Source organism: Apteryx rowi, unplaced genomic scaffold (genome assembly GCF_003343035.1).
Source record: "Apteryx rowi isolate R43461 unplaced genomic scaffold, aptRow1 scaffold_7, whole genome shotgun sequence".
NCBI lineage: Eukaryota > Metazoa > Chordata > Aves > Apterygiformes > Apterygidae > Apteryx > Apteryx rowi.
The window spans coordinates 3,190,967-3,213,158 of record NW_020450982.1 but is presented as its reverse complement, the minus strand read 5'-3'; the positions used below and the strand labels follow the sequence as shown (position 1 = coordinate 3,213,158).

Here is a 22,192-nt window from a genome sequence, read left to right as displayed (position 1 = left end):
TTGCCATTCTGACAAAGGCTGTCCCGGATGGATAAATGGAAAACAGAAGAGACCACTGGTCAGAGGACAGAGAAGCCACTGGGAGAGATGTTCACACCCCAGAGTTGCAGGGAGGGCCTTGCTCATGAGCCACGGTCCCAAAGACACATCAGGGGCCCCCAGGCAAGCATTAGCCGCAGTCCTGCCTGGCTCCTGCTGCCCACTAACACCTTCTCCACCCTGTTAATTATTACAAGGGAACTGAAGGAGGCCAATGTGCACCAAAGTCCAGTGCAAAAGGGAAAATCAGCAGTTCGTTTGCAGCCATGAGCCAGCCCATCTCAGCCGCCACGGAGCTGCCCACACTGCCAGAGGAGACAAGCGCGCCCTTTGGGGTGGCCGACATTGTCGTTGTGGTTGTTTACTTCGCCTTTGTCCTCGCTGTTGGGATATGGGTGAGTTTCCAAGGTAACCGGGTTTAGCTCTGCCTGAGAGAGAGCACCTGATCTGCACCGGGCCCCTCCTGCGTACAAAGGTATTTGCCTGCAAAGTGCCTGCATTATCCCAGACCCTACTGAGCAGGTTTTGGAGGTGACAGTGATCTCCCTTTGAGCATTCATCCCTCCCCCACTTCCCCATATGGGGACAACTACGTGGTCATTCCTTGCATTCCCTGAATGCTCTTCTGGGGTTGGGGTCCATCTCCAGTGTTGCAGTGTATTCTCAGACCAGGCTGGTGTCAGGCAACAAGGGCAAGAAGGAAGCTGGGGTGACGAGGAGGAAGACTGAAATGAAACCTTAAAAAGATTGTTATTTATTATGTGTTCTTGCTTTGCGAAGGCATCTTTCATAGATATCTACAGTGCTGCAGTTGGCTGAAGCGTTTTTCTCATTCCTAAGGGGTACATTCAAGGAAAAGTCATTAAATAGGCTCAAGCAGCCTCTCTCCAAAGCTGGACCACCAGAACTCCAAATGAAGAGAGGCAGAAGCAGAGTGTAACCTGGCACATCTAATAGATACACTAAACAATTTCTGGAGCTGTTGCTGATACCAACCACTCAGGCTTTTTCTGACTTGGTGGTAGTGCTGCTAACCAGTCCAGGTACTGCCATGCAGATTGGTGTTTTGCAGCAAACCAGTCTATTATGGTGTCCAGCTGCAAGGGCCTAGTGGCTGAAAAGAGCATTCACAGTGAGCCTCAGTAACACCAGGGGTGCTTGCTAGCCTATGGCTGTCCTATGGCTCTTGAAATCCCTGCAGTTCCCATGTAGCCCCTAAATGGGACTGAGTAACACGACCACACTAATGCAGGGCTCCTGGATAACTTGAATCCACAGCAGTGGGAGGACACTAGGCAGCAGGGACTGCTGAAAGGGGCAATGCTAGTCATCCTGGTGTGTAGCTGCATGCCATGTCCAAACTGATTCCTCATCAGGATCCTATGGGATACATGGTTGTCTCCTGCTTCCCACCCTTGGGCCATGCTCTCCATTGTTTGGCTCTGAAGGTGTTTGCTAGGTGCTTGGCAGCTCTGAGCCATATGAAAATTTGGGTCTGCAACTCCAAGGAAAGCTGCCCACCTTCTAATGAGGATATGAGTTCAGAGGAAGCATTTCCCTCATTGTGGTCCAGCTACACTGATCGGGCATGTTGGCCACTTTCCAGGGCATGGTGCTGATTGTTCTTTCCCTCATGCTGGGGAGAAATTGAGCTCCTGCACAGGCTTCACGCTGGTGCTGCTCTTCCTGGGGTCTCCACAGCACTCAGAGTCTCTGCTTTGTCCTGAAAGGACATCATGAATACCATGGTTTCCTTCCTCCAGCCTTGTCAGAGAAGAGTTCCTGGTCTTCCCTAGGTATCAGCAATAAGATTGCTATTGCTATCCCAGAGTGCCTGTAAATCAGAGGTACAGCAGGCTCTCTCTGGACGCAGGAGGATAATGACTGTTGGGGTCCCACCGGGCACTATGTTCAAAGAAGGGCTCTGCCAAGGTCACCACCACCAGTACTGGAAAACCACAGCTTGACCCATTCCCAGTCACCTCCACTACCTGACACCTGCACGCACATCTTTCCTCCCACATCCAAGTGGACAACTGAGAGAATGTAAATCCTCTTCAAAATCAGGTCTCATCCACGTGGGGTCCTGCTTTAGCCTGCATCAGAGCCACCTGCAAACTACCTTTCTGTGCTGCTCTGAATAGGGGGTCCAGTTGACTTCAGTGATGCCTGAGGGAGCAGAACTAGGGTGGTGGAAGAGGTAGCTGACAGGATGTTTCAAGGCTAGTGGGATGGGTGCTGGGTCTGGCTTGAGGGTGGGTGAATGGAGGCGCTTACCTTTTTTCTGTGTTTTTCAGTCATCCATACGAGCAAGCCGGGGGACCATTGGAGGCTATTTCCTGGCAGGACGATCTATGACCTGGTGGCCTGTGAGTGAATTGCTCCCTCTGTTTCTCATGGTTTGAAAGCAATTCCAGATCCAAAGGAAGCAGGTCTAGCAAGGGGACCTGGTTCATACATTTTTTGACCATAGCCTTGAGACACAGGGGATCCACAAGAAATCATCCCATGCAGTTTTGCTAAAGGGCTGCAGCCTGGAGCTGCCAGGCCAAAAGGATAGTTTAGCATCTTCAGTTTTTAAAATGCTCAATTTCTCCACTAAAGTCAGCAACAAAAATGTTCATGTTGGTAGATGTGAGGGAGCTCTGATTGAACATCTGGGTTTGAAACCCCCTGGCCCCAACTCATGAAACATATGGTTGTCCCCAAAGCCAAGAGAGCATTAGGTAATCTAGGAATGTACTATCCAGTAAAAATGCATTTAGAGATTCAAAAAGAAAACAATCTCAAATCTCTGGACTTGTGATCCAAGCCCTTGCTATTTAGAGTAAAGTCGACATTATTGACTAACGATGTAAAGGATGTAAACTTCAAACCACCAAAGTATAAATCTTCACTATGAAAGAAAAAAATCTGTTGAAGGTGCCTTTTCTTGGGAGTGAAAGGTACATATAAAAATAATTTAAAGGAATAAAAATGCCACAGGAATAAATATCCTTTTCAGCCAACGCCAAACTCTAGCACCATATATCTCTCCAGTGAGTCATGGGTAATGGAATGCGCTTCTCAACCAAAACACTGTGTTTTTTTCATTTTTTTTTTCCTTTGGATGTGCATTGCTCATAAATTCGCTAGACTTAATTTTCAACCTCTTCCATCAGAGACACACATGCATCTCTAAAATCTGTTATTTCTTAAATGTTCTTTATACTTCTGTCTCAGCCAAGTGGCATTTAGTGAAAAAGCTTAGCTTGATGTTTTTCTCTAATTGGGAAGGGAGAAATTAGAAGATATTAAAATGTAACATTTTCTTATCAATATCCTTCTTCTTTTAAAACAAATTTCTCRTTGTTCTTGGGTCCAACCACAGGTGGCCACAAAGTCTGTTCAGTTAAATATGTTGGTGCAGGTTATTCTTCAGTCTTGGCTCGTCTGACTTACCTTCTTAGGTCCAAAGCAACCTCTAATGTTGTTCACTTTTTGATTTTGATTGTCCAGCTAGAGAGCTAATTCCAGCTCTGCAGATCTTTCTGCAGGTTCAGGTCCCCGTAGCCTTGACCTTGAATATGCAATTTACATGCGTATTTTTATGGGAGTGACAGATTTCTGCTGCGTGTTGGACAGCCTCAGACAAACCCTGACGTTATGGCTGCTGCTCCTCTGCTACCGTCTTCTGTATTTCTGTGTCTGTCTGATGTATATATCAGGAAAACTGTTTACATTTCTTGGGAGCTCCAGTCCCTCTCCAAGGTGCAGAATCACATTGCAGCAGCCAGCTCTCTAATCAGGACTTTTCTTAGATAGATAAGAAGGAAGAGCTGTTGGCAGGATTCACTGTGAGCATTCATGCCATATTAATGTTTTACTTTGCTCAGAAGAGAGAAGCAGGTCAAATTCCACTATTCTTTGTTTCAAGTTGAGCAGTACCAGGGAGAGAAATGCTACTCACAGAAGATTTGGCTAAAAGCAAACTTCTCTGGAGAGTTAAGGGCTCGACTTGTCCTTTTGGTAACTTCTCAACTGACCCTGAAAGTGATTTGACCTTGGCATACAGAAAGGAGGTGTGGCTTTGTGCCAAATAAAAGTAGTAATTAAGTCACATATTCTTTGGCCTGTGTTTAAAGCACCTTGGAGCTTGCATTTTTCCAATTAGAGGGTCAATGAGCCGTGCTAGGGACAGTGTTATAGTCAACCTGTGGCATTAGCGATTTCCAACCCACTACAGAGCTGAGTAACTTTGAACCTACGTGTAGGCAATGAACACAAAAGACTGCATGTTTCTAGCATTGTCCTTGCTATGGGTCAGTGATCCCCTTCCTTAGGAGGAGCTCCAAAAGAGCACCATGGCTATGTAAACACTACATCATGTTCAGTGCAAGACTTAAAGAAGGAGAGATCTCTGCAAGCAACAGAGAGGTAGAGCCCAAAGGGTCAGCAAGGTTGGAGAAGGCACATTGCTAGCTGTATAACAAGAAAACAGAGAAATCTATCACATTTCCTGGTCAGTGAGGTGTCTGATTTGGCTGCCACCAGACTTCCCCTCCCTGCCAGAACTGATATATATCTAAGGAGACCATTGACAAAGTGAATTCTGACTCTGCGATTAAAATTTGCATTGGAGTGGGTGGAAGGCAGAAGACACACCTTCTTTAAGACATAAATATGTAAGGTCTTTTTAAAAGAGGTGGGGAGAAAACCCAACTCTCCATTACCACCCAGCCACCTACCTGAAAGGAACCAAGGCCCTGGGAAAAGTGCCTGAGGGAAACGTTTACACCAATATAGAAATTTCTCAAAGTGACTTTCTGTTATTTGTGCCTGTGCTGTGTGTTTCAGATCGGAGCATCTCTGATGTCGAGCAACGTGGGCAGTGGCTTACTCATTGGCCTGGCAGGCACTGGAGCAGCTGGGGGCCTTGCTGTTGGGGGCTTTGAGTGGAACGTAAGAGTCAGCTAAGCTGGCAACTAAAATATCACTATTTACAAAGGGACTGCGGGGGGGTCTCTCCAAAATCAGCTGCTAACAGTATCGGCAACTCCAAGTTCTCAAACCTCAGGAGAGAGACCTCCAGAAATTGAGACAGCTTTAAGAACATGACATCTTAATTTTACTTTAAATGGAATCCACTTAAATTATTAGCTCTCTGACCTTCCCAGAAGCACACGGGCCATGTTTTTAAGCTTTAGTCTGCTGTCATCAAGACGAAGATAAAACATACCATATGACAAAAAGGTACTTGGATGATCACAGGATTCTGGAACAGGAACTTTGAAAAAAGGCATCGTGTGCTGCTAAATGCAGTTTAAAGCCATGAGAACTGGCAACACTGTATTCACCTGTCATCTTCTGAAATGTGACATCTCTGGGGTGAACATCTGGGTGCGAAGGCAGGTCTCATTCTGCCCTATTGAAATAACCTGGAAAATTGCCACTGACACCACACGGAGCATGAAAACCGGGCCCTTTGTGTGTGACACTAATGAAATTTCTCAGCTGCAGTGATGAGAAGTGAGATTAGTGCCAGCCTCACAATACGCATCACTCACCTACCTCTAAATCTCTTGTCTTCATCAGCAGAGACTGCTAATAGTGCCGGATACTTGCCCAGCACAGGCAGGGCCCACCAAAGGCCCTTTCCTGGTGTATGTATTCACTGCAAATGTTTTTTCCTAAACCATTAAGATCACCTTCAAACGCTTTGTGAAGAACCCAGAGCCTGCATTCAGGCTGATGCACGTAGAACATATCAATATTCCTGTATTTTAAGTAAATCAATGCAGATCATTTTAGAAACCCATGAAGACAATAGATTGAATTTTAGGGCAAATCTAACTTCATGAGTTTAGATTCATTTCTTTGAGATTGGAAAGGACCTTAGGATATTCCTTTATTTTTTCCCTGCAGCATGGGACACCATTCAGCTACAAGGATCAGGGGCAGCTATGGGCATCTTTTACCTAAGCCTGTCTCAGCCACTGCAGGAGCCATAGCTGTTCTCCTAAGTCTCTCACAGTCTCTGTCTCCAGGGCTCAGTTTCATTTCTGACAATTTAAATGACTAATCTAAGGAAAATCTAGACTAATATAAGGTACTTGGATGAAAGGTAATAGCCTGAGACATCCAGGAGGTGGGGTTTGATAGTTTAGTGGCTTTTTATATAAATTAAAGATCTCCTGTTTGGACTTTTGCTGGGTTTTAGAGAAGAAATACATGCTGGGAGATGCCTTTATGCCTTCCAAAAGAATCTTCACCTGTAGCAAAGCAACTGAACTGCCCTTGATCTGCCTGACACAGAAGCAGATCTGTCTGAAAGTAGAACGTCCTGGTAGATTCTTGCTGTTGCTTATTTTTATGCTCCACAGGGACTCTGTTGCCTCAGCCACATCACTTGCTAATCAAGCAACAAACAGATGCTCCCATCCTTCTCTGAATCTCTTAACTCTTCAATGCCACAGCAGCAATGACTGCAAAGGCCAGCAAATACAACATCTCCTTTTAGACACCCATAGCAACAAAATACATCATCTTGCCAGAGGCACAGAGATGGAACAGGATGTGTCACCCTGTGACAAAGAGGCAAGGGACTTAGGAGGAAAAGTTCAAAGTTTATAATTCTGTTGCAATAATTCATCTATCATCATATCTTCCGAGCAGGGACAAAATCCTATGTGCATCCCCCAGACTGTTTTCCAAATGTATTGCATAGCACTTCACCTTTTTGCTTCTCAGGGTGTCCACTGAAAGAAAAGCAGAGACAGACCTTCCCATGTGTTGAATCCTGTGCATTTATTTTCTCTTTCTTGTTACCAGGCTACCTGGGCACTCCTGGCTCTCGGCTGGATCTTTGTGCCTGTTTACATCGCAGCAGGAGTGGTCACTATGCCTGAGTACCTGCAGAAGAGATTTGGAGGGCAGAGGATTCAAATCTACATGTCTGTACTGTCCCTCATTCTCTATATATTCACCAAGATATCCGTATGTATCCAATTGAATGCAATCTTTGTGTCTAGGGCAGTCGTAGGGCTTCCTGGAACAACGCAGGGCAGCTCAGAGATAACTCAGATGTCCTTGAAAGGACCAGCTCAGCTATCAGAAACAGCATCACTGTGCTAGTGTGCTGCTTTGCTCAAGTAAATACCTGCCTCTGCATTGATCATGGAGACCTAGCCCAAGAGAGAGAGAAAGAGAGCCCTCATTAAACAGCAATGCACAGTGAGAACTTTACAGGGATATGGCAGCTAATTGCTAAACAGAATAAATACCATAGCTGTCTGCCTGCTTTTACCCATCCATCAGAGCAAACCTTAGGCAATGTAGACAGGGGAACAGCCGCAGCATTACCCCATCTGAGGATTTGGCAGGCTGCATCTTGTAGATGTGAAATTCTCTTAAATTACCATAAATCTGCATTGTCCTGGTGATTATTTTGATGTTGTTCTTGTAATTGAGTTTTCAACATTATTATATGAACATATTACAGTTATTCCTATCTCTCTCTGTTATTTGTGTTGTATGGTAAAAGGGAGATAGATTCTAGCTTAAGACAAAACTCAGCGTCCTTCCTGGTTTCTTGCTCCCTGCTGGTAGCATTGTATCCTGCTGGTAGCCAAAAAACAGTGTAAACTGTTGGGTATTTCCTTTCATTTAAATGTCATGAATGCAGGTGGAGAACTTATGCTCAGAGATTTGATAAGGACTACCTGTGCTCTTGAAGGGAGACGACTATATTTCAGAATCCATTACAAGGACTGAAAATGTCTGTCCTTTGTCTCCAGCTGATTGCTCCATGTCCAGTCCAAGTTAGTTTTGACTGGACTCTGCCAAAGTATTTGATGTCAAACTGCCCCAGGAGACATTGACTGGAGATGGGGCACCCACATGTCTTTGGAAGCAGACCTCAGTGTCTTTCTCCCAGGCTGACTGCATCTCAGGTCTTGGGAGATGTGTTTCAAGGAGCTAAATAAGAACTACCCACTCACTAGGCATTCACACTGGGGGATCTTGAGGAGAAGTGGAGATGTGAACAGGATGAGAGTACTGAATAGACTTCCTCCTCTAACAGCCAAGTGCTGGTCATGTCACTCATTGCTGCTACCACTGTCTCCAGGTGCTTTGCTCTGCAGGATTGAAGAATTGTCTAAAATGAGGTCTTGCAAAGAGACATTTGGAGCAGAATTGGACACATGCAGGGTAACCGGAAGGTCTTCCCTGCCATAGCACAGCACCGTGCACAGCCAGGCACTCAGTGGGCATGGTGGAGAGACCAGTCTTTCAATATGACTTTCATCAAGGCAGTACTTGCCAATGCCTTTCAGAGCAGGACCCTAGTCATTGTTGTTTCATCTCAGTAGTTTCTCCTCTGTGCAGCTAATTCACACGTGGCTGACGGATGTGGCTAATGGAGTTTATGGGCATGACAGGTGCTTTCTATTAACCACTGCCTTTGTTTGTAGAGAGCTCATTTAGTGGCTGGCTGGACAGCAGGCAGTTGGTTACAAAAAGGATTTTTCTCCCTTTGTTTTTTGACCAAACATTAGGTTAGCAACTAGGGCATTGTAGAGTCCTTCCTGCTTGCAAAGAAGAGCAGAGAACTGAATAAACAGCATTGTCAAAGGAGTGGTCCTGCAGGGCTGCAGAGCTCTTTGCATTTCCTGCTAGGAAGTCAAAGACCAGAATAGAGTTGCTTCTGTAGTGTCCTGACACCAGCACTTCAGAGCATGTCTCAGGGCTGCAGAATCAGGAGGTGTACTGGATGCTTGCTTTCCAGGTGCTTAGTTGTGGAATATAAAATAGCAACTTTTGCCCCATCCCTTCTGTCTCGCTTTGCAAATGCCTTTGTCTGCATCTTACCAGGTTTACAGGTGTCCTTCAGGTTGATTTCCTAACACATGCACATCTCCCATATCACATTCTGCATCTGAAAGATATTTATCTGCATAATTTTAGGTTTCTCCCAGACTCTGGTTCCCCTCTCTCTGTTAATAGATCCAATCAAAGTGGAGCCTATAGGGATTTCTGTATTTCTGGTCAGGCCCTCAGCAGGTATAACCTGTTTTACTGGAGTCACTCCAGCACGATGAACTGCACAAATAGAAAAGCAGGCTGCTGACCATTTCAGACAAATAAACCATGGCACAAGATACAGTGATTCATCAGGGGTCTTTCAGGCTGAGAATGTCTCCTGGCCATGAGGCCACCAAGCCACAGTGATGGGAAGAGCCTGGCCTGTGCTACTCGCCCCACGTTCCTCATGAATCTGCCCTGTGGAGACGTGGGCTCAGTCCAAAGGCTCCCAGGGCATGGGGTCCACTTTTCCATCTGTTGCCTTCTCCCCACAGATCTCTTCACAGTCAGTAAATGGTGTGGCTGTTTCCACCAATACCTCTCTGTGCCAGTGAGGAGCCAACCTTCATGTGCCATGAAGGCTGCTCGTAAGATAGTCATCATTTTGGTAGCTTTGTGGTCCCTTGGGGTGGGACCTTGATTTTCAGTCTTCTGCTGCCCCAGCTCCCAGAAACTGAGAGCTGTGACCTGGAGGAGAAATATTCTTTACACTGAGTACAAGAAGATTCACTACCACCAGCCCCCTGCTCTCTCCTCCTCTTCCACTTCACCTTCATGGTGTCCTCCCTTGTCATTGCTTTCAGCCACAGAGGGCCGCAGATTGCTCTATTTGATTTCACTTGCATGAAGCACTACTAAAGTCAGACCGGCTTTGTTGTTTTTTATTCAAATCCAGACAGACATTTTCTCTGGAGCATTGTTCATCCAAATCTCTTTGGGTTGGAACCTCTACTTGTCCACTGTGGTCTTGCTAGCAGTGACTGCTGTCTACACTATAGCTGGTAAGTACCTGACTTTAAAAGAGACTCTATAGCCTGGAGCCTAGAATATAAGTTATCCCTTTCTTCTATAGGGAAAAGTATTCAGGTCCTGATCTGTGGCAAAGGCTCCTCTGGCTGTGTGTAGTACCTGCACTGCCGTCCCCAATTGTTGAAGACCTCTGACTATTCCTCTCTTCCCTCCTTGACCAAGGGGAAATCAGTATTTGGAGAATTTCACTGTTTTCTAGAGGAGTTTCTCATATTGCAGATGTTTCTGGATCCCCCTGTGCAGATAGGTGCCACTGCCCATTTTTGCTCTTTTTTTCTTTTTGCAACATTGGCGTCTTTAGCTGTTAAGATGTTGAACTGCAGCTCAGGAGAGCTGTTTTCACTGCCTTCAAGTCCTCTCCTGAATGTGGAGAAATGAGTCAGCCAGTTCCTCACAAGACGGCTTGTGAGAGATCCTGGGGTCTAGCTCGGTACCAGGTTCTCCTGGTGGGTCTGTCTTGAAATCACAGGGCTGGGGCAAAGGAAAACATTTTCCCAGGTGAGGTACCTGTTTCCATGTATGTATGTGACCCACTTAACACCTCTGTTTATCCTGACAGGTGGTTTAACAGCTGTGATATACACAGATGCGCTGCAGACACTGATCATGGTGCTGGGAGCTTTGGTGCTCATGTTCATTGGTAAGGGGACCTGCAGTGGCACCATCCTCTAGTTTAATGATCCCAAGACCATTAGACCTTAACAGGATATTTCACCCTTTCATGTATGTCTCAGAACTGGGCTTTAATCATTCACACAAGTGGTGCTAGCACAACTGGAACTTGCTCCTCCCCCAGCAAGTCAGTCTTGCTTCCTCCTTTGCACTAACTGTACAGATGTGAGGTTCTGTATAACGTCCTCTTGCCTGTTTGGGTTTACCTGGAGTTGCCAAAGAGCCTGCAAAGCTACACCCCCCAGAGCCAAATCCTGCTGTCACTATGCTCTTATAAATTCAGGATAATTCAGCTGACTTTCCTTGTTGACTTTGGGAGTTATTGTGGATTCACCTGAGTGTAACTAAGCATTAAGAAAAGAAAAAGAGAAACACCTGAGCATCATCAGTCTTTGCTTTAAGTCTTCTGGGCAAACAAAAATACAGATACACCTTGTTTCATTTCATACCTTCCTATTCCAGCTCTTGGAGGGTATTTGAGCAAAGGCCATATTCTGAGGTCGTCATGGGGATTAGGATCATGGAGATTTTCTTGCACTGATCCTCTTCCAAGATGCACTGTTAAAACCACAAGGACTCTGGGTAAAATCTGACTGATTCCTGCACAAACCTTGGCCACCAAAAGCAAGGGTGGAATGAAAACAGATATGAGAGGAAGATAGAGAAGAATCACGAGACTCAGATAAAGGAATACCTTTGCAGGAGGCACCAGACCTTAAATCACTACTATTTTCTTTTCAGGATTTGAAAAAGTTGGTTGGTATGAAGGACTTAAGGAGAAATACAGCATGGCAATACCAAAGGTCATAGTCCCAAACACAACCTGTCACCTCCCACGTGCGGACGCCTTTCATCTGTTCAGGGATCCAATCACAGGAGACATTCCTTGGCCTGGCCTTATATTTGGCCTCTCGGTGCTGGCTCTTTGGTGCTGGTGCACTGACCAGGTAAAGGACATCTTCCTCCTCTCTTCAGGCAAACCACTGCAGTAGTATTTCCAGGACACTCCTCAGTTTGTAGATCTGTGAGCTGAAAGGTGTTGTGCAGGAGTTACTGCCTCCATTACTGGACTAGACCAGAACAGCTCACATCTTCTACCTTCTCAACAAGCTTCTAATTTTGTGCATTTATTAACTGGGGGGAAAGCATGTTATTTTTGTCTGTCTTTATCCCACTGTGAGCTGGTGAGTGTTGGGGGGCGGGGGGGTTATGCAGTTAATTTGACAAGGAGGTGAAGGAACTGCCTCCCCAGTGGCTTTATGTGGACCTCCAGGCAAGCCACTCATATCCCAGCTCATCTCAGTTTTCTTATCCCTATCCAAGCTACAAACAAGGAAAAATGTATTTGTTTCTTAAGAAGATTGCTTTTGTGGTTCAAGGTGAGATAATCACCAAAACCCACCACTGAATTTTTACCAAGTCCACTTCATTCCTTGTCTCTTGCTGCTGTGTGCATTGCTGCACAGCCGCTGTGTCTCCAGTCCTCAAGGTGGCTTCGTTTCAGTCAAGGGCGAAATGATTCCTGTAAAGGAAATTTCCACGCTGCCCTCTCCTATAGCCTGTGCACTGAGCACTGAGCAGTGGCAGCAGGCAGCAGTCAGCTGAGATGGGAAAGTTGTCACTGGCATGCAAAACACCCTGGGATCCTGCTAGATGAAAGTCATCCATGAGAAGAGGAGAGAGGGGATGAATCCTGCTATCTCTGCAGTGCTTCTGTTTACTCCCTGCTGCCTTTCACTAATTGCAGGTGATAGTCCAGAGGTCTCTCTCTGCCAAGAACCTCTCCCATGCCAAAGGTGGATCAGTGCTGGGAGGGTATTTGAAAATCTTCCCAATGTTTTTCATCGTCATGCCAGGAATGATCAGCAGATCTCTTTACCCAGGTAGGCCTTCCCGTGTTCCTCACTGTAGGGTGTTGCTTGCATGGGCCTATGCAAGCAATAATCCCAGCCAGGCCCTCTAGCACTGTTACACTTCAGCACCTCCCCTGTCCTCGGAGTCCTGCAGGCATACTCAGATACATTGCTGTTGCACACTGATGTTCTCGTGACCTCCCTCCACTTCTGCTGCTCCCACAGTAGCAGAAGTCATTGGAAGTAGCCATGTTGGGCATGTTGTGCCATTGGGGGTGTATAGCTCCGTGCTGTGAACATTGCATGCATCTGTCTATCTGGAGGAGGTCAGTGAGAAGAAATATATGAAGCACCGAGGTAGTTCTTCAGGTCCTTATACTCCCTTAAGGGAGTATGTCCCTTAGGTATTTGGTGAGAGTCATAGCAATCTGCAACAAAGATTCATGCAATTCCTGGTGGATTTTGCAAGGCAGCTTAAATCCCTTCTCTGGGCAAGACCAAGAGTTCCCCTCATGTTGTCTCCCAAAGAGCACTTGTTGCTGGTTTCTTTAGAGCATTCTGCTTCTTGGAGAGAATACCCTTGTTAGGAAGACCAGTCCTTGAGGAAAACCTAAGTGCCTCTAGTGTTTCACTCCCAGATTTCCTCAAATAGGAGTAAATTAGCCTGCAACACTCTTGGTAAGCCACCTGACTGGCTCATAGAACCAATTCAGTTCCTACAAAGAACAAATCACCAAGGATTACAACTAGGTAACATCCAGCAGTGTTATTTCTATACCTTGAAGAAAATTGCAAAAYGTCACCTTGAAATTTCACCTTTATTTTATGACATAAAATGCTCTTCACCTCAGCTCACTCTAGCAGCATTTCCATCTATGCCTCTGAATTTATATTAAGCCACAGAGGGCATCAAGATTTGTTCTCCTGAATTATATGTCCTATAGCTAAACAGGCTTTAAGCTAACTTGTTATTATGTTCCTGTCTTCGACAGATGAAGTGGGATGTGTGGACCCAAACATCTGTAAAAAGGTCTGTGGAGCTGCAGTGGGTTGTTCTAACATTGCCTACCCTAAACTCGTAATAGAACTCATGCCCGAAGGTAAGAAAACTTTATATGTGCAGAGGTGGGCTTGAGGCAAGCACTGCATGGTGGGATCAGACTGCCCTTATCCATTATAAAGATGAGGAACTCTTTTCCTGCAGTTATTAGCCATTGGAATGATAAAATAACAAGTCTTTTCTTCTACAACATAGTAGAATATGTCTACATGTGCGTCACAACAAAAGAGATAGTGAGTCTGGTAAGAAAATGGAAAGTACCATCTGCAAAAGATCCTGAAAGAAACAAAGCATCTTCTGATTTTTCAGCTGAATTGTTTGGTTGTTATGTTTTTAAGATATATATGTGGTACATGCATTTAAAAAAAGAAAAATCTCAGGGTTTTTTTTTTGTGGATGCAAGACATGGGAGTTAGTACTCAGGAAGTGCTGGTATCTCAGTCTGAACCAGGCCACAGATCAGTCAAGGCTCTGATGCAGCACACACTACTGCTGCTGGAAGGCAAAAGGTCTGCTTCTGATTTTTGTACCCTTTTTTTAACCCAGGGCTCCGGGGTTTGATGATCGCCGTGATGATGGCAGCCCTGATGAGTTCCCTCACCTCCATCTTCAACAGCAGCAGCACTCTCTTCGTTATAGACATCTGGCAGCGGATCCGCAAAAAGGCTTCAGAGCAGGAGCTGATGATTGTGGGCAGGTCCTTATATTTCTTTATGTCTCATTGCTCTCATCATCTGTTTTGACTGCAGTATTTACATTCTTCAGTTTGGCTCACTGAGAAAACACTCGTGCCTAAAACATAGAACAGGAACAGCACAGCCTGGGAAAGAGCATTATGTTTTCTAGCTTCAACTCAGATAGACTGAGCAAGGAAAAACACTTGAGCTTAACTCTGAGCTAGATAGATCATCACTTCTCTCTTCTCTAAACTTAACATAAATACTGCCTTAATTGTAATATACCGAAAAGCCAAAGATTCTCTGTAGTTAACATCACCAGCAGTTTTTAAAAATACCTTAATTTTGCAGCAGACAGGAATGATACAGTGCAATTGTTCCCTTTTCAGGGAAAAGAGCAGCCTTGAGCTGGGCCTCCCAGCTCTCTGCCTCTGTGATAAGTTATAGTTCCCCTTACTGGCGAGCTTTAGTACTGCATTATATCAGGGACATGCATAGTTCTCTTCCTCACAGAAGAATTTGAGCCACATTCTGCATGTTTGTGGTGCTTTTCCTCTCTGCTCACAAACAGTAAGTTTCAAAACTTTGATGTGAAGTGGGTGAAGGATGCAGGCAATTGCATACTTCACCACCATAAGGTACTGAGAGGGAAAGTACCTCTTGTTCAGCAGTATGGGGAATCCTCTTTAACAGCCAGTGCAGAGATGGAGGAGAGTACTGCACGCACCTGAGACCCCAGAAGTAATTTAGTAAGCAGCAGATGCACTGGTATTTGGCATAAACACTAGACTGAGCATGTTATCTGCCTGGAAAGGCAGCAGAAAGGTTGTTAATGATCCAGTTCCCTATCTCCGTCACATCCAAGAGACAGTACTTTGAAAAACACCTCACTCTCTAGGACACACCAGGCTGGGGGGCTTGCAGTGATCCAGCTTGTGGCAGGAGGGCCCTGTACAGAAGCACCATGTCCTTGTGGAGCTCTCATGCAAGCTGACCAGCAAGTCCCAGCACAGCACTCTCTGAAATCTATGAATGAGCTCTGGGGATTAGTTGTATTGACTTTCTAGAGGAGAATAATTTTCTCTTTTCCTGTGTGCACAAGAAGAACCCTTACATTCTTCTTGAAAGTGATCTGTGGATTTTTTTCTTAGGAAATTCTGAAAGCAATCGGAGGTGTGGTTTGCTGCAAAACTTCATTTTCTGGAGGACTCCATCACCTGAAGAGTTAATACCCTTTTATCTTCATCTTCCAGAGTCTTTATCCTCATCCTCGTAGTCATCAGTATTCTCTGGATCCCCATCATTCAATCAGCCAACAGTGGCAAGCTCTTTGACTACATTCAGTCCATAACCAGCTATCTAGCCCCACCAATCACAGCTCTGTTCATCTTGGCAATCTTCTGCAAGAGGATTAATGAACCTGTAAGTAAGTGGAGTGTCATCAACCAATTGATACACATATTTGATTTTAATAATAATAATAAAAAAAATCCACTCACTATCTAGGCTTGGAGTCTCTTCAGACTCAAAGCCGGCCCAACTAAAGTGTGGCAATTAGAAACATTTTCCTGGCATGCATTAGTGGATGCCTCTGGTGCATGGCGGTTTGCTTCCAAGAAGCCACTGCAAGTGATACTTCTTGGCAGTCTCTGTCGAAAGCACAAAAGCCAAAGTTTTTCCACCCCTCAGGGATGGTGTCTTAGGGTCTGGCTGGAGGCACGTTGCTAGGAGGAGGCTCTTGCATTTTCTGTGCTCTATCTGTTCCATGTTCAAGGGCAGAAAAAGAAAATCAGGATTTTTAACTGAAAATGTCCTCCTCTGATGTGTGTCAGTGTGGGATTCCATCAGGCATAAAAGGTTTTAGTCTAAGAAAAGAGCCGTATTAAAAAAAAAAAGAAGAAAAAAAAACCTTCAACCAAAGGTAACATGTGCAGTGACCTTTTTTGCCTATGCTTACTTTTTCTCAGGGTGCTTTCTGGGGCCTCATGGTTGGGCTGGCTATTGGTCTCATTCGGATGATCATGGAATTTAGTTATAGCACACCATCTTGTGGTGAGGAGGACAGAAGACCAGCTGTGCTAAAGGACTTGCACTACCTCTACTTTGCGCTCATCCTCTGTGTCATCACTGCCATTGTCATTGTCCTTATTAGTCTTTGCACCCCTCCGATCCCTGAAGAAAAGGTAAGTGACTTGCAACGGCACCTTTTTCTTAGAGTCCCAGTTTGGTTTCCTACAATCTGGCCTTTTCTCTTCCTCCCATGGTTGAGAAATGTTGTGTAATGCATATGCTGCAAAGAAGCACCTGTTCCTCAGCTTTTTATTTCCCAGGTCTCATAGTGTTAATGCTTCCTGAGGCACTGAGTGCTCAAAATTGAGTGCAAGTTCCCATGCTGTGCCTGAAGCTGGGCAGACACTACAGCCCGTCATAACTGGAATAGAAGGGAGAAGAAGAAGGGGGAAGGAGAGGAAATCATATTACAGACGGCTGCTGAGGAGGAATTAAATATATCTAATTGTAGCATCTACCCTATTTCAGCAGAGCCAGCATCAATCTTGCAGGCAAACAAGATTAATATCTTCTGCAACATAGGCATTTAGGAAAATAACATTTTGTCCCAATGTGATCTCAATTACATTTAATAACTTTGAGTCAGGCGCAGYTTTCTTTTACTTAACAGATTTAAAACAGCACAGAGTTTGGAGACTTTATTTAGTAATACCTTAAAGCAACTCTTCCCTTTCCCAAGTTCTAAAGCAGCTGTCAATATAACAAAACTGCCATCTACCTCTGAAGGAAGGTTACTGGATAAATTTTAAAAACATTCTTTTCTGTCTAACTTCCTAAAGAAATAAGGATGATGCTGTCATAGTAGTTCTCTCTGCTGCTTCCTCATAGCTTGTGAAGCATTAACCAGCTCCATCGATGTTTGATTGAATGGTAGTGGTGTCAAAGATCCCCAGCTCCTAAAGACTGCATGAAAGCAGGTGCTCAGATGGAGAAGAGAAAGAGACTCTTTGTGCCTGCATTGAGATACAGTCTCAGCTTTTATTAGCTATCAGAGGATCCACATGGGAGTGAGAAATACTGGCAAGGAGACGCCATTAGTTCTGCTGCTTACGGGATGACTTGTTCACTACTGCTCGGGGGTGGGCAGATGGCTGCCAGCAATTAACTGCTGTGGTTTAATGAGTTCCCACTCATCGGCTGACCTGTGATAACTAAGCATGTGCAGTGCTCCCTGCCCACAGCAACAGCAAGATAAGATACATTAGCGTAGCACTGGCAAAGAGTGAACATCATACCGATAGTGCAGGAGATGAAAAACTGGCCACAGCACCTACAGACTTCTTAGTCTGATCTCAGTGGCAAAGAAACAATTAAAACACATTTTAAGAGGTGGAGGGAATAATAAAAGGTGTGTAGATCAATGGAAACTGAGACAACATGCAACATGCATTTACCAAGAGTAGAGTATGCCTGCCTAACCTGATATGTTAGACAAAGGAAGCTTGGTTTATCTTAACTAGCTGGATTTTATAAACTATATTTAATATCATATGGGATGTGATTAGCTACACTGGGGAAGATGGTGGTTAGTAAAAGAAGTATCTGGCTGGAGGAAGGTACCTTCTGGTTTGATGTTATCTAGCTATTTCATTAATAGCTATGTTGCTAGAGCCTCCTAACTTTGTATGATTGTTGTTCTTGTTGATGATAATGACCTGAAATCTCACAAAAGAAGAAGTGTATGAGCTTAAAGACTGACTTATTAAATAGGACTGATACTAAATTAATTAAACATGCACAGAGGGGCTAGTAAAACTAAGGGCTGCTACAAGCTGAGGGCTCAACACATCGAACCACCAGAGAACTGAAAAAAAGCCCAGAGAGTGTCTCTTAATGATGGGATGAACAACTACTATATGATGGGATGAGCAACTACTATAATGGCATCAGGGAAAAAGAGGTTATGACCATGACAGATTCCATAGAAAGGACTTTCAGTAGAAACAGGTGAGTTTAGAGCTATTGGACTTAAGGAACCTTATTGGCATAATTCTCAAAGAGCCAATGCTCTTGCAAAAGGTAGGTATGACGGGTAACGGTCCAGGGAGGATGGCTAACAGGAGGGCCAGGGAGGAGAGCGTTTTCTCTGAAAGAACAGTGCACAGTTATCCCCAGAGAGCAGAGGCCAGGGGGTGGCTGCCCCCAAACACAGCTGGAGAGCCAGGGAGGGAGGGGAGCCAGCTAATGCACAATGCTGGCACGAGAGCAAGAGGGATAAAGCTGGCTATCAACAAATGTAGACTGGACTTTTTTTTTTTTTTTTTAAGTTTTCTAAAGAAAGATGTTCAGTGTAGCCTTTTGGTAGGCCACGGACCCCATGTAGAGGTAAGCTTGGCACTTGACTTCTGTGTAAGAGATTCTGTTTAAGATAATGAGGTGATTGCCCATGACAGCAGGATGCTGGACATGGAGACCCAGATGAGTTGTCTGATGATGGTGTCTAATGGTGATGATCATCAATAAGTCAGCAATGTCCCAAGTGTAACCTCCCTGTGCCTTCCCACCACAATGAAAATGAGCAGGGCTAGCAATTTGTGCTAGTAAACGGTAACTAATTCCCTCATTGAATGGCTCTATAGGACTGGTGGAGTCTGCCCATATTTGGTTTTAGTCTGATTTTCATTGACTTCCTGCTATTTACCCCCAGTTTCAATAGGAAAGATCTGACCTTGTTCCTCAGAGAACAGCCAAAGCAAAGGGGTGGTTTTTAACCTGAGGTAGACGCCAGTATAGCTGGGTTGCTGCCTGTCTGGCATGCATCTGAGTGGACGGCATTAAWATCAGCATCTTTAATTTTCCCTCAGTCAGACTCACTCCAGCTTTCGCCCTGCACGCAAGCACCAGTGTAGGGTTGGGCCATTATGTGCAGCGGAGCGTTTTCCCATGCTGTCCTACTGATGTGCTTGGGTGGTGCTGAGGCGCCCCTGCAAACAGGGGTTGTCTCCTTGTCTCAAGTCAGTCTGTGGCTGTGCTGAAATGGCTGAAGGACAGAAGGGTTGCGGGGAGGAAAGGCAGGAGGTAGATATCAGAACAGACATGTCAGGCTCCAACCCTCTGGGTAGAGACTAGCACCTGAACTTAATCTTTGACTACAGGCAGTGTTGAGTTTCTCTTTGTTTTGCATGTGAGTGGGCAAACTGGCAGTGAAGAGCCCTCATGTCCCTCTGATAGTGGCTGGGGGAATAGGGGACGTTCTAGCCAAGGATATCCGGAAATTATTCCTGGCTCTGGCCTTTCCAGGCTCTGTATGCTCGGACAACTCACTGAATGAGCCCTAGATATTCCCCCACAGAATTGCATGGGGATAGTTCTGCTGGCTCTTATCTGCACACCGCTTTGAGATATAATGATGATAGACACCATATAAGAGCTAGGAATTAGGCCATTTATTTTGTCAAGCAAAAGGAAAAGAAAAACAAACCACGAAAAAAAAAGCCAAGGAAATATAATGATAGATCAGACTTCAGCAGATGTAACTCAGCATAGCTCCATTGCGTTCAAAGACCAGGAACAGCTGTTGAACTCAGTTACGCCACTTTACACCAGCTGAGGATCTACACTGGACAACTTTAAATATTGAATCTCAATACTTTGCAGATAGCAAATGGGCAGAAGGAAAAAAGAGATTTGTATCTGATGTTAGAGCAGTACAGTTAATGTGCCTGGCTTTAAATGAATTACAATCCAAGAACTGCAAGCTGTAGCATTTTCCCCTGCTGTTTTGGACACTCTCCCATCCTGTGGTGATTGATGCTGTGCTGGAAAACAAGTATGCAAGGAATTTGTTTGGTATGCTCCAGAGTTCATATGTCTTCATTGTAGGTAGTCCATATTGTGTCACGCCGTCCTTGAAAACCCTGCAAAAGAGCTTACAATTAAATTTGAGACTGTGAAGCTGAAACACAACTGTCAGGTGCCAGATGGCATTTTGGAACAGAAGGATTTATTCTAGTTTACAAACAACAGAAGAAAAACTTTGCTGAGTTCTTGCGAACTCCCTTGTCTGAGGAAAATATGGAGGGGAAAAGAGAGAAAAACAGTCCACAAAATAACAGTGCTACACAAGAAGGTCACCTACCCAGGGATCAGGGCTTAGGTTTGCCTGTCAGGCTGATGGATCAGCAATTCCAGCTGTTGTGCTGCACAGTCAGGAAAGTTTTCCCAGTGTGCTGAGGTCTGATGTCTCCTTTAGGTACATAACCTAAGGCTGACTACATATGGTAGCCAGCTTTGACATGCCCAGTTGGTCTGAACCTACACCATGCACTCCTGAGGTGCTGAAACTGGGCAGGTTCAACCTCCCACAGCATCATTTAGTGCCACTGAGAACAAAAAGTGTTTGACTCCTGTGGAAACTAGGCACTCATAAAGGAGCAAACCAGTCAGTTTGTCCAGCAAACCCCAACCCTGGCTCCATGCCTGCATCTACTACACAGCCCTGGTGATGCCCTGATGGAAAAGTGCCAGTCACCAGCACCTCCTRTGCCAGGATCTTAAAGCACTTTGCAAATGCTCTGCTGTCCTTCCCCCCACTGCTGAAATGAACCTGTAGAGACAGGGGTGACTTGGGTGGAGCRGGAGTCATATGTGCCTCTGTTCGGCTCTGCTCATGATGCTGCACGGCCAGGAGCTCTGCAGCACAGGAGAGGCACCGTGGGCTGCCCATGGCAAGCCCAGAGTGAGCATGGCAAGAAGAAGCAGGTCTTGATGGAGTGGCAACTCTGATCATGCACAGCCTCCCCTTTGGGTGCTGCAGCTGGGAACAGGCCAGTGCCGTCATCCTCTGCTGCAGCCCAAGAGTTACTGCGCCCTGGTGAGTGCAGACCCGCAAAACCCCATCCACCAAGGGGCTGAGTCATCCCCAGAAGAGCTGGGTGGCTCTTCACAGGCGGCACCAGCTCCCATGGGAACCTGGGGCTCCCAGAGCAGTGCCCGTATGTGGCAGCGTTTCTAAGGTCCAAGTCAAGTACGCTAAAGCAGTTCCCCCATCAGCAGTTCTCTATTTATTTATTTGCTCGCTTGCTTTCTCCACATATGCAAAACATGCTCCGTCCCCTTCCTCTCCCTCCTTCAACCCTGTCCATTTGCAAATTTGTGCCGAGGCAGTGTAACAAATTTGCTAGTCGTGCTGCGGCTGCCTCTATGGCCATGAAAAGCTGCTGGCCTGCCCTGGCGTGTTGTTCTGGGTGATGGCAAAGAGGATAAAGAGGGACCTCAAGGAATTTACCTGGCCAAAACCCACCCCAGGGAGGGTTGAAGCCGAAGCATGTGTGTGAGACTTCACTGATGAGCGCCCATGAGTCCCTCCTGCTCTCCGTGGACGAGGGCTTGGGTGAACAGCTGCCATGCTTGTGGGCTGCCCCCGCCAGCCGTCCCCAGGGCAAATAAACACTGAGAAGGAAAACAGTGAACGAAAGCAAATCTGGCAGCTCATCACTCTGCACACACTTGAGGCAGGAGAGCACATCTCAGCCGAGAGCATTACTGATGGTGCCTAAGCACCGCGAAGGGCATCTCAAGGCAGTAGAGGGTCTGCTAAGCTCCCTCTGGTTACTGGGTATGTTCGGAAGCAACAACTATTATCCTGAAAGGAGAAAAAGGATATTTTTTTGGTGTGTGCTTTCCGAGGTGTTACTGACCATTCCCCTCACTCTGGAGGTACCGCTCTCCCTCCCGACCAAGGGCCTGGCTCTGACAGGCTGTGGATTCATGAATACAAGGTGGTGGCTGGTTTTATTGAACAGGCTGGCTGCTGTCAAAGAAAGAGTCATGTCCTGGGTGGGTAGATGCTGATATGCAATGAGGTAACCCAGGGGTCTGTGCTGCTTTCAGCACCTACCTGGGAATTGCTCCCATCTGGCAGAATCTGAGCCCCAAGGAAACCAGTCCTGACAGGTTTTGCTGCAATGGGCAAAAACAGTCATTCAGTGACATATGCATGGGGGGGG

At 45.6% G+C, this 22,192-nt stretch overlaps 1 protein-coding gene across 1 annotated transcript in view; it reads left to right on the top strand.

Moving 5' to 3' along the window:
* Positions 1-245: 245 nt before the first annotated feature.
* The window catches only part of SLC5A9 (solute carrier family 5 member 9), a 25,222-nt gene continuing 3,275 nt past the window's right edge, over positions 246-22,192 (top strand). The window contains exons 1-12 of the mRNA XM_026086847.1: positions 246-434; positions 2,337-2,408; positions 4,876-4,980; positions 6,850-7,014; positions 9,779-9,884; positions 10,472-10,552; positions 11,326-11,531; positions 12,332-12,467; positions 13,430-13,537; positions 14,044-14,194; positions 15,428-15,596; positions 16,142-16,357. Of these exons, the coding sequence (XP_025942632.1) occupies positions 306-434; positions 2,337-2,408; positions 4,876-4,980; positions 6,850-7,014; positions 9,779-9,884; positions 10,472-10,552; positions 11,326-11,531; positions 12,332-12,467; positions 13,430-13,537; positions 14,044-14,194; positions 15,428-15,596; positions 16,142-16,357 (1,644 nt within the window). The 5' untranslated portion in view covers positions 246-305. The remainder of the gene's footprint in view (positions 435-2,336; positions 2,409-4,875; positions 4,981-6,849; positions 7,015-9,778; positions 9,885-10,471; positions 10,553-11,325; positions 11,532-12,331; positions 12,468-13,429; positions 13,538-14,043; positions 14,195-15,427; positions 15,597-16,141; positions 16,358-22,192) is intronic.